We start from the raw sequence: 12,073 nt of genomic DNA, 5'->3' as shown, positions 1-12,073 counted from the left end.
GTCGTCGCCGTCGTAGTTGGCACGTTGGCCTACACGTCGGGAGGGATGCGTGGAACGGCGGGGGTGGCGGGACACAGACAGGGTGGGGAATACCAGCAGCGAGCTAGCGACTAGACTCAGCCCGGGGACTTGCTGGCCGAGTGGCTGACTCGACTATAGCGGGGTAGCGCTAGTTAGCCATCGGCAACTACGGGGCGGCTCCCGGAGGCCACGTTGTCAGACGGCCGTTACCACTGTGTCATTGGTCGACTCCACCCACGACGGTGCGAGGGGTTGAGGGTGAACGTGCCAAGGGTTGAGGGTGAGTACGCAAAGGGATGGTAGGCGGTGCCAGACGAATCGACGACGCTGATTCGACGCTCGATCACCAGTCGCGTCGCGCCGACCAATCGACGATACGAGATTAGGGTAGCTGACGACGGCGTTAACATCTGCCTTCCGGCAGCGGATATTTGCCAGCGACACGCTAGCAGTGGCGTTGCTTTTTTATGATATAGGGCATACATATGTAGGTAGGGTAGATGGGTAGGTAGGTAGGTAGGTAGATAGACGAGTGGGAAGCTATTCGGGGTAGAAAATAGGCAAGTCCTACGAGTCCTAAAGTAAGTAAATAGATGAGATAAATAGGATAGCCACGATTGACAATTGCTTTTCCGTATGTAAATCTTATTTAATTAAGATTCTAGAAATCCCAGAATGTGTGACGACAAAGTCATACTCCTAGAAATTAAAAAATTATATTGTTAGACTAATAAATTCCTAATAAATTTTTAATAAATTTTTGTTAATTGTTTATATTAAATTGAAAGTATTAAAGTTTGCATTAAAGTGAGAAAGAGAAAAATGTATATATCTCTGAAATTTGTACTCACATGGATTAAAATCTACATAATATACAACATTAAAATCTATGTAATATAAAGAAATATATTTTCAAACTAAAAATATAAATACGATTATATATGATGCGAATATTTTTTTCTTGCAATTAGCGCAGTACATATTATATCGATTAGGCCATTTTGTCGGTGTTATGTAATGGCACATCTCTATCGCGAGTGAATTCTCGATTATGAGCTGCGCGCGACACCCCGATCGATCACGTCCCTTTGACTTCATGGCTTACACCAGCCAGTCGGTAATCACATCTTGGTTTCCGATTCTCGTTAACAAAGGTCGCGTTGTAAAAAAACTTCAAATTCTTCACATAATCTTATTTATATTTTTTAATACATGTTTTTATTCTAGAAATAAATTTATTTAAAATTGTTTTAATTATTGTATATACTTTTAATATGTATTATATCTTAATAACTTTGTATCACGAATCTTTTTTTATTACTATAATATTTTATAATATTTTATCTACAAAAGAAGAACTTTTATTTTCATAATTCTGTGCTTAATCGTACAAAGTGCGAGAAAACAAATTCAAACGTATAAAAAAAACTTTCATTTAATATAATAATTATAATTCAAATTAAATCTTAAATGACATTAATGACATGTACGTTTATAGAAAGGATTACATATTGAGTTTCTATCTTGAAGCAATACTAACTTGAAACAATAATTAATACAATAACAAAACAATAATTAATTATTAATTATTATTATACTAATAGTATATCATATTTTTTGGGAGCATTAAAAATTTTACAATTTATGGAACGTTACAAAGTAATACATATTAGGGTACAATTTGCTTGTATTCAAAAAAACACTGCAATGTGTTTCTAGGATATATCATTTAATTGGCACTGCTGCAACTGGTCTTGTAACTGAGCGTATCGCATTTGTAACGAGCGCTCTCGCTCTGTTTGTCTATTTACGTCTTCCATGAGCGCATTTATTCTTCTTGGAATAGCTGCCTCTTCTTGCGTTTGTAAAAATTTAAATGTCGATAGTTCGAGATGTGCTTGCTCTATTTGCTCCCACAAATCATGCAGTTGTTTTGTCAGCACCTGTGTTCTAGTCTATTTTATAAAAATAAAGAGATGAATTTATAAAATTAACATTATCGATATATGCGAGGAATTTTCTTGAGACAAATTTTGATTTAGCTGCATGAATTAAAGTAAATTTCGTAAAATCCATTTTTCACATTTTCTAATCTATAACCATTCTGATTTTAATGCAACTTAATTTCACAATATAATTAATTATTTAATTCGTATTTCATAATATGAATTAAATTAAAATTAAAATTAACTGTTTTCAATTATATAACAAAGCATGTTGCATTAATTCAAATTGCACTATTTACACTTCAGGTCTAAAAAACTATTATATATTAAGATATTCATTCTTAATTCTTTCAAATTTTTCGTTGTGTACATTATATATCATATTTATACTATATTTATCATATTTATCATATTTAGTAAATTATTATATTATTGTATACTATTATTATTTATAGTATAATTATTTAAAGTATAAATTTTATATAAGTTATACTTACAAAAAAAAGAATTTATGTAACATAGAAATAAAGATCAAAATAATATTTCATGGAAAACTAACAACAAATCATTCTAACTATAATTCTAATTATATTAAATTTCGAATATCAAGTTTTATTTACCTGATAACCACCAGTAAGTACTTTCAACTTCTTTTCCATCCTCGCAGCACGTTTAGCTTCCCCTGTCATGTGCATACGATTTTCTTCTAATTTTCTTTCGCACGCTTCTACTCTATCTTTCTTCGAAGCTAATGTTACGCGAGTGTATCGTTTCTGTGTTTCGAGATATATAATCTCCAACAGACATTCCTCCCATACAGTAGTATAAGCATCTAAACTTAATTCTCCATGTGCCATTCCTTCCTTTACAACTGTCATCTCGTCAGTTAACATATTTTTGGCCTATATTTGAATATGAATACAATTAGTAATATAAAAAACGATAAAAAGATTTTGCGACATAATTTCAGACTCACAGCAAGAAGATCGCCTTCCTCGAAAACATCATACGTATGTTGTTCTAAATAAACTTGAGCCTGAGCCAACGATATTGCGGTACCTTTTCGACCTGGTTGTGTTGGATTATGTAGTGCGTCATAATGTAACATTGTGATCATTTCTCTCTTTATTAATTCTTCAGCCTAAGAATATTATATAAAGTAATTCATAAAAAAATCAAGAATATGTAAAATTGTATACATATAAAGTGCTCAACTTACTCTTTGTAAATCAGTTAATGGTGTATCCATATAGGGTCTTAAAATATTCATATTTATATCTGCAGGTCGTGGTAAATCTCTTTGTATCACTTGGGACCTGCGTGACAATTCTCTTTTTCCTGCAGAAAAGAGAAATATTCATTATTAAATCAAATATATTTGTGAGATTAATGATTAAAAGAAAAATGATACTGTTGTGTGCAACAACAAAAATTTTATATATACTGAAATATACATATTGTATATTTCATAAACGTGAAATTATAGTTGCTTTGAAATATTCTAAAGAATAAACGAGAACATCTGAAACATCAAAATGGACTTTTTGGTTTATGCTATTGCTTGAATATGTATTTAATAGACTTACTTTCTTCCAATAATTCCTGGTGCCGCCTCGCATCAATATCCGCTTGATCCTCGATTATCTCAGTTACAGGTGCGCTAGTATTTTCCTCATTTACATCTCCATCATGTATATCTATCTCATAATCATTACATGGTGCAGGTAAAGAGCTCAATACCGAGCGTAATGAATTTCTTGCTTGGGTTTGTATAAGTGGAGTTTCTGAGCCGTCGATATTTTCGTCCGGATTTATATTGAGCTTATCGCGAACAGGTGTTGTCGCTAAAACTCCATTTTGCGTTCGTACTGACGCTCCGCCTGGCGTATTGAAAGAATTCATGGGTGTTCCATCACTGCGCTGTGATCGGAACGGCGTGGTTAAAATTGTATTTGGTGTTGCTACCACATTACTAGGAGGTACAACACCAGTAAAGTCAGGATTATTCAATGGAGTGTTCAATCCACCTGGAAAAGAATGTTTATAAAATATAATCAAGTGCATGAGATTGGCGTACTTGTAAATCAAAATTTGTTATATTCTAACCCTTTAGTGGTGTGTCTACGTGCGTGAGAGCCATGACATTTTGAGCTTCTTGTAATATTCTATCTGTAGCAGCTGGTGTACGAGGTGTTACTGCCGCATTTGTAGGTAAAGAATAATCTGATAGTAAACTATCGGAGAGTGTAATACCACTTTCAGTAGCAACTTCTCGCGCGACCTGTAACAAAATATCAAGCGATACATGTACAAATATTAATATATCATAAATTTCCAATACTATGCATAAAAAATGAAAGCAAACGTACTTCCGAAGCTCTGCCAAGTTTGACAACTTGTTGTAGTTCTTGATCAGAGATTTGTGGTTCCGGTAAGACCAACTTACTTCTTTTTTTCACAGGCTCTTCATTGTTGAGCATACCCATAGGTATATCATTTTCCTTACGTTGTTTCAACTTTTGTTTATCTTTTCTACGCTCCATTTCTTCCTTTTCTTGTCGGAGCTCACCATCCAAATGCTGTTGTCTCATTCTAGAAAAATCGATCGCTAGAGGATCAACATGTTCATTAGAGGTGTCGTAAAATCCAGATGCAGGTCGTTTTTCAAACGGTATTTCCGTGTTATAATTGACGCCGCGCTTGCGTTTATTCTTTTGAGAAACAGTAATTCCAGCGGCTCTTAATTCACGACGCTTCTGCAAAGCAGCAAGTCTACGTGCTTCCTCTAACTGTTTTTCACGCGCTTTACGTTTCGCTTTCTTTCCTTGAGTATTTGCAAGCCTAGCACGTGCTTCGGATAACATTTCCAATTCTATGAAGGAATACATTATTAGAAATATATGTCTTTTTTGTTATAGAATTATTTTTACTAAATTCAATAAAAATTATTATCATTATATTCAACAATAAGCCACTTTAATAATGGCACAATTCACAACTCACCATCTTCATCCATATCTTTAGGGTCTGGTCTTGCTGGCTTTGTTTCAGGATTAGGATCAATTTCACCAGGTTTGAGTTTGCGAGGATCATCAACAGCATCATCACCTTCTTCTTTCTTTTGTGCTTGATCACTAAAATAGAAATAAATCAATAATAATATACAAACTACAACAAATTGAAGTACCTTTTATTAGAAGAAATACCTTTCATTCTCTTTAAACAAAAGCCAATCTTACTCACAGTAGATACTCATATCTCTCCAAACACTGTGCGGCAGTCCTACCAATGATGGGTGCGATAGTCCGCCACTGAGTAGGCATTAATTTTGCAAGATGAAGTAATTTTTCATCCTCTTCTCTACTCCATTCAGTCTTCTTTATGCTTGGATCGAGCCACTCAAACCAGCGCGCTTTGCACTGCTTAGCTGATTTTCTGTGCAACAAAGATGCGATACGACTCCATTGATTTTTCCCATATTTCATCACAGCTGCTTTCAAAATCTCGTCCTAAAAAATAGATTTTTTTCAGTAATATAATTAATTATGTCGTATCATACATCATATACACACACACACACACACACACACACACACAGCAAAACTTTATTTAGATTTAGGTTAGAAATTATCACTTACCTCCGTGTTCCGCCAAACTCCACCCTTTATCATAATTCGCGGCATTTTTTATTTTTATTTATATCGCTATATAAATTAATGTATTTTTTTTTTAATTAAAGTTGCAATCGCCAACGCGTAAATGATCTCAAAGAAATCTTTTATTTAATCTGCACTTGCGGTAAACCAACCGAAACAAATTGCATTATAGAGATGTAACCATGAAAAAATCAAGGCTGTGTTCCGAAATTCACTAATAGAGTAACACGAACAAATCGGGAGCGTCGGTCCCGTTTAACCACAGCCAATTATATCGACATGTGCCTAGGGTAACCAGCAACTATTGACCAATCAAAGAGTCCTATTTTGAATTGGCCAATTGGAGACGTGGTCAATTGGGTGCCACATGAACAGAATTAAAGTGTATCAAAAAGAATAATGGCGAATGGCCAAATACGGAACAACCAATGAAATTAGACCCCTAAAAATTGCGCGAGATTCAAATGCAATTTTTATTAAAACAATCAATAAATTCTATTCTAAAAAGCCGCGTAATCGATAATAAAGAAATTATAAGTATAAAGGTTTGTGTAAAAATAATAAAGAGAAATAATAAAGAAATACCAACTTATATTTTATATAACATAAAAATGCATTTATTTGATTCTATAAGAGTAGTAAAAGTATGAAATAAATGAACTAGAAACTAAATGAACTAGAAATAAATTGAATAAATTTTAAGAATTATGATCATTTAAATAAAATTATTTAGCATTTTAAGGAGACAAACAATACACAAGGATCCCAATCCATTGTATATTGTATGACAATGCGGAAAGGTTTAAATCAATTTCTCATCAGGTAAAAATAATATCGTTCGGCATATAACATATAAACGAAGGAGAGAAAAATAATTTATCATGAAAAAATGTATTCACACATTATAAAAAAAGTTTTTCTACAACGATTAATCTTCGAAATATTGCATTGGCAAACTTTCTTCATTCCGCTTTTTAATAGAAATATCTTACATTATGTAACAATATTTTAGACTTTTCAAAAATGAACAGGAATGAAATGTACGAGGTAAATTTTTAAAATAACATGCTAAGTTTAAGGATATTTAATCAGAATATCAAAAGATTTCGATGATTTCAAATATTAATATTAAATAAATATTGAAAGTTATTTAAACATATAACATAAACAGTGACGAGATATTATTGCAAGGGGTCTAGCAAATTTTGCTATGACACGAGAGAGATTCGGAACTTTTATTACGACATTATAAATGCACAAAAACATCTTAAAAATATGCGTGTATATGTGTAAATAAGTGTATTATATATGGGCGTTGTAATCAGGAGAACGACAGATTTAATTACAGTATGGTAGGATGAAATAGAGAGCTCTACACGCGATTATTCTCTTATATATATATATATATATATATATATATATATATATATATATGTATATGTATATTACTCTATGTCTCTCTATATTTTTCCTATTTTCTTACTTATTTCTTTTTTTTTTTTGTTCTTTTTTATTCGCTACTCTTCTCATTTAACTTAAGAGCTAAGTATAACGCGCTAATCAATCGCTCGACTACGTTCCACGATTACACACGTGATGCGTACGCCTTTGCAGCGTTATTAACGAAATTAGAAAATGTATATCGAATAATTACAAGGGTAATTAATATGTGAATGTTTTTTCCAAAAACTTGTTGGGATATTTTCTTGGAGAAATAACTATATACGTTAAGGCAAAAATAGCGCATTACAGAAATTATGATAAAATAAATCCTTGTAATGTGTTGAAATCAAATGTTGCCAGCATTTTGCTGCAAAGACGTTTCGAATAAAATATCTTAAAACTTAATATCGCCGCAAATGCGTTACGCACGCAAACATTGTTCACGGTTCTGAAAGAAAAATATTTCATCTTGCGCATATTTTCTCAACATCGTACATTTTATCTCTTTTCTCGTTGGAAAAGTAATTTGTTATCTTATGCACAATAATATATTAATACGTGCAAAGATAGGGAGCAAGTAAAAATATTAATGTTACATATTTAAATTTAATTCTCAATTTTCCTCACGGCTTGTCAACATATCCACATTTTCCATTTTCATCTCCGAAAAGACTCGACGTAATTTTTCGATAGGATTTTCTCATTCAGAACCACGATCAACGAACACGCGCGAACTCGATATTCTCAAAAAAAACTATAATATATCAATAAGGATATACTCTACTCCTTACCTTTCGAAAAAGATCGAACATCTAGAACTAGAGTTTCGAAAAAAGAGACAGAAGGAACAACATAGTTTAAAGGAAGAGTGAGTGAAAGGAAGGGAAAGAGATAGACAGAGAGATCGACAATAGAGACGCAGCTACCGCGAAAGTTAATATCTCATGCCACGTCTCTATTAAGAAAAAAACCAGCACCATTGTTATAAAATCACCATCACTTATTTGACATTTCTCATTAAAGACTTTGCCACTTCTCAAGTATTCATCATCAAACCAATTCTTGCCGCTGATCAGTCACGCACAAGCGAGAGTGGATTGCCAAGAATGAGAGTGTCGCTCCTTCACGTAAGCGCAATGCGCAATGTCTTTTTTATACTCAATTCTAAACAGTACAAAAAGAAAATTTTTAATAAAAAACATATGCCGTACTCGCGTGCAATTATCTGCACGTTTATTCCTCGAAAAAAAAGATGGCGTCTGCATTCCTGAAAACAGTCATTTTATAAAACGCAAAGAAATAGAAAGGAGAGAGAGAGAAAGATAATTTAATAAAGATTTTACATTAAAATAATATGTACTATTTAGAATTAAATTTTTATCACATAATTTTATAGATAACAATCTACAATTGATTAAAATGAAAGAAAAATGTCTTGTCGCGAAATCGTATTTTTGCTCTCGTCAAAATTTGCGGCTTAAACGCATCTCTCTTCTCCTTCTCTTTCTCCTAAATAGATGCGTCAGCAATTGTGACTTATCAGCTACCTTTAATGGTGCCTTCTTACAACGCCTGAACCAGCGTACAAACTAGAAAGTGCCACAATTGTGACGAGATATCTACTAGATAAACGCGTAGAGAAAGAAGAGAAGCGATACAATCTCCCTTTCTTGAATTTCTTTTTTTAGTACAAAAATAGATTTCGGACGCAGATCGCGCAGTCTCCTGCAAGGATGTTCGAGGTCCGCTTTAGCAACGAATATTATCGTCGTATCTTTCATAAAAGTGGCATCAGATTTGTGACTGCGAACGTGGAATGGTACATTTTATTTTAACATGCGTAATAATTTTTTTATTACATTACTTAAAGGTGCTATAATGTCATAGATAAGCGAAAAATATATCGCATAATCGTATTATCCGAAAGACGCGAACGAATGCGCAGAACACAAGATATGTAGAGAGCTAATGTGTGCCAACTACCACATCGACTTATATATATGTATAATAATATAGTTATAATATATATAATATGATAATATATATAGATTATAATTAACAATGTATATATACGCTATACAAGAAAGAAGAAAATTTGGTTGGTTTAATAAATTTGCGAGTTACGATTCCCCGAAATTATATCAGAAAGCCTGATATTAAAATGAGAACATGATTTCGCGACAAGACTGCGCGAAGGCGTCCGATCGAAGGACAATATCGAATCACCCATTGAGAAAAAGGGCGAGAGAGTTATATTAAATATTTTATATTATCGGAACACGCTCAATAATAACTAATACTCTCAAAGTTGTAAAGAAACGCAAACTCGTATCCTTTTGCCAGGGCGGTGCCCGTAAAAGCGTATTTTTATACAGCAACGAAAAAATTAATTATTTTTTTTAATTTAAGATATTGGGATATAACATCTGTACAAGAAAAATCTCACTACTCGGTGAATACAATTTCACGATGCATTCAAGTTGCAAGAATATCGTGTAGCGAGTTTGAATCCTGCCGTGATTAAATTATGAGTCATTTAATCGAGACGCGATTAAATCGTGAAAATTCATCGTTTATATAAAAGACAGACACGAGACGGGAAAAAGGATACAAGCTTATCTTTGAGAACTTTATCTGTTTATGCGGCAACTCGACGAGCAATTACATACGATTATTTTCTTGTAATGATTTGATATTTGCAGCGCAAAAAAACTCTGTCATCATTCTTTGCCTTGTCTTACATCTCACGTAATTACATCAATTATAACAGCATCTTATAAATAATCTCGAAGAAGAGTCGCTCGTCGATTTACCAATACTGGATGTACAAAAACGAAGAGAAAGCTCGCGTCGCGAGCTCGTCAACTACGTCTACAATATAATTATATATGCGCATTAATCAATTATAATTATTAACAACATTATTGATCGCACGCGATCGTTGAAGAAACAGAGGAGAAAAACATTGCATAAGTATGCCTTTCCTTTTGTTTATATATTCGCTTGTACTAAGTTTTCCTAAGCTCCCTCCGATAATTGTGCCCTTCTCGACGAGACAAATGAGAGAGAGACTTAGCGAGAAAAGCGAGCGCACCGATATAATTATAAAGATGCGCGAGGAAAGCGCTAAGTGGACCAAGACTCTGTTCTTGATCCTTTCGATTGTCAAGACAATGCGAAATCAATAATCCTTCGCTCACATGGAAAACATTATTCATAATAATGATAAGCGTATCCATAAGCGATATAAATATGCTTATCATTATTTTCATAAAATTTTTATTTCCTTATATATAATGATACCACGAGAATAAAAATTCTTCGCGTCGTATCTATAATAATATATATCACACGTAAAATCAGAAAATCCGTTCGTACAACGGTACGGTAAAAAATTTTACATAATTGTAGAGAGTATATTCGAGTTAATTGTATATTCTCTCTCTCTCTCTCGCGCATCCCGCGTGTAAAATATTATCGTGTCGAATAATATCGCAATATCGTATTATTATTTACTTCAACGAAGAATACATGAATTTCTATACGCGCACACGCCGATGTTTATATTGTCAACTTTAGTCCCCCCTCTCATAAATGCGAGACTTTTGTGTTGTAAGATATCGTCCTCTCTATTATTCGACGCGATGAGCTCTTCACTTATTATTAACAGGCCGCGATCGACTCAGCGCATCCCCGGCTCGCATCAAAATCGCGTTTTGTATTATTACTTACCGATATAATGTATACATACGAGAATTTATCGAGCATGGTTCCTGTAGTCGTATCCGCGTTCCTATCGAAGAACGACGGAGAAAAACTAGAAAAGACACTTTAGATTCGTACTTTCGCAACGAATAAGAGAGAAAGGAAAAAATATCATATATTTTGTGTTATGTGTTCAGGTGAATATCACGTGTGAGTATATTTCTATATGTATATATGTATGTATGCGTATATATCTGAGTGTGTGTGTGTGTATATATATATGTCAGAATGAGAATCAATCTCGAAATAGCACTAATAAATTCTCAACTCGTCGTGAATTCGGAAAATCTAAGGACCCAAGTTTCTAAAGATTTGCTACTTAAGAAGATTAAACCGACGAGAAGTGCAACGTTAACGAAATATCGATAGAAATTTGTAATGTATAATATATATTATTTATGTATATATATATATATATGTATGTAATATATACCGTAATGATTTTATGTATATATATATATATATTATGTATATGTATATATAATCACATATATATTCATTCATTCGTCCTATATATATATATTATATATACTCTGGAAGGCGACAGTAGAGAGACTACTGAAGTAAATGCATAATAATATACGCAGAGAACGAAGACATCGATTTTGAAATTTCCGTCTTATCGTACTATTTCTTCTTTACGTGCTACTTCTCCGTTCATTCATCTTTTTCTCACGATAGCTATTTGGATTCATTCGAATCCTCAGCACCTACGCCGTATATCTTTCTCTTATTTTACCTTTCTTACAGCGTAGTGATACAATTGGCTATCGTGCGACTGCTTAAAATACATCGGAGATTTTCGCATGAATTGAAACAAAATTCAAAAACGACAGCCCACCAAATTCTCGCTCGTTTTTATCACGAAAATGCTATAGCGAGATTCAGAGATAGAACGAGAGAAAAAGAGAGGAGGAGAAAATGGATAAAGAGCAAGAGGGGGATGAAAGAGTCCTGAGTGACAAAGAGAAAGATGAAGGACGAGAAATGAAGTGAAGGTTAAGATATGAGCCTGAGATAAAGTATTCCGCTTAAATGTGTTGCACAAACTCTGGATTGAGATACGAGAAGCCCATAAATTCCGTCTGATCCAAGTTCATCATGAACAGCTTATCCGTAGGAGTCAGATCCGTTTTCTCCGAGGTGAATTGCTTGTCGAAGTTACTCACGTCCTTACGATGTTGCTGCAAACGAAGGACAATGGTTGAAAACATTTTTGTTTTCAATAAATTCCAAAATATT

General features: G+C 33.5%; 2 protein-coding genes across 3 annotated transcripts in view; both read right to left on the bottom strand.

Moving 5' to 3' along the window:
- Positions 1 to 1,440: 1,440 nt before the first annotated feature.
- On the bottom strand, positions 1,441 to 5,779 carry Cdc5 (cell division cycle protein 21). The gene is made up of 10 exons (XM_083099900.1): positions 5,606 to 5,779; positions 5,211 to 5,476; positions 4,971 to 5,101; positions 4,337 to 4,839; positions 4,074 to 4,248; positions 3,554 to 3,994; positions 3,187 to 3,305; positions 2,944 to 3,108; positions 2,588 to 2,869; positions 1,441 to 1,976 (listed from the first exon to the last, which is right to left on the bottom strand). The coding sequence occupies exons 1-10, from the start codon at positions 5,648 to 5,650 to the stop codon at positions 1,737 to 1,739; spliced, it is 2,367 nt and encodes a 788-aa protein (XP_082956026.1). The 5' UTR covers positions 5,651 to 5,779; the 3' UTR covers positions 1,441 to 1,736.
- Positions 5,780 to 6,844: 1,065 nt separating this feature from the next.
- The window catches only part of Pkc53e (Protein C kinase 53E), a 60,849-nt gene continuing 55,620 nt past the window's right edge, over positions 6,845 to 12,073 (bottom strand). For both annotated transcript variants that reach the window (XM_083098981.1, XM_083098980.1), the window contains exon 14: positions 6,845 to 12,015. In XM_083098981.1, the coding sequence (XP_082955107.1) occupies positions 11,863 to 12,015 (153 nt within the window). In that variant the 3' untranslated portion in view covers positions 6,845 to 11,862. The remainder of the gene's footprint in view (positions 12,016 to 12,073) is intronic.

Source organism: Camponotus vicinus, unplaced genomic scaffold, assembly GCF_025532165.1.
Source record: "Camponotus vicinus isolate PSW18456_S1 unplaced genomic scaffold, iyCamVici1.0 SCAF_5, whole genome shotgun sequence".
Classification (NCBI taxonomy): Eukaryota; Metazoa; Arthropoda; class Insecta; order Hymenoptera; family Formicidae; genus Camponotus; species Camponotus vicinus.
Note: the sequence above shows the minus strand (reverse complement) of the source record. Positions and strands in the feature narration are given on the sequence as shown.

Excerpts from the sequence above, each read along its gene's own strand:
- Cdc5 (XM_083099900.1), bottom strand. The coding sequence starts at position 5,650 with ATGCCGCGAATTATGATAAAGGGTGGAGTTTGGCGGAACACGGAG. Across the intron at positions 3,306-3,553 it reads CCAGGAATTATTGGAAGAAA|GAAAAAGAGAATTGTCACGC; the intron begins GTAAGTCTATTA and ends TCTTTTCTGCAG. Across the intron at positions 1,977-2,587 it reads TACTTACTGGTGGTTATCAG|ACTAGAACACAGGTGCTGAC; the intron begins GTAAATAAAACT and ends TTTATAAAATAG.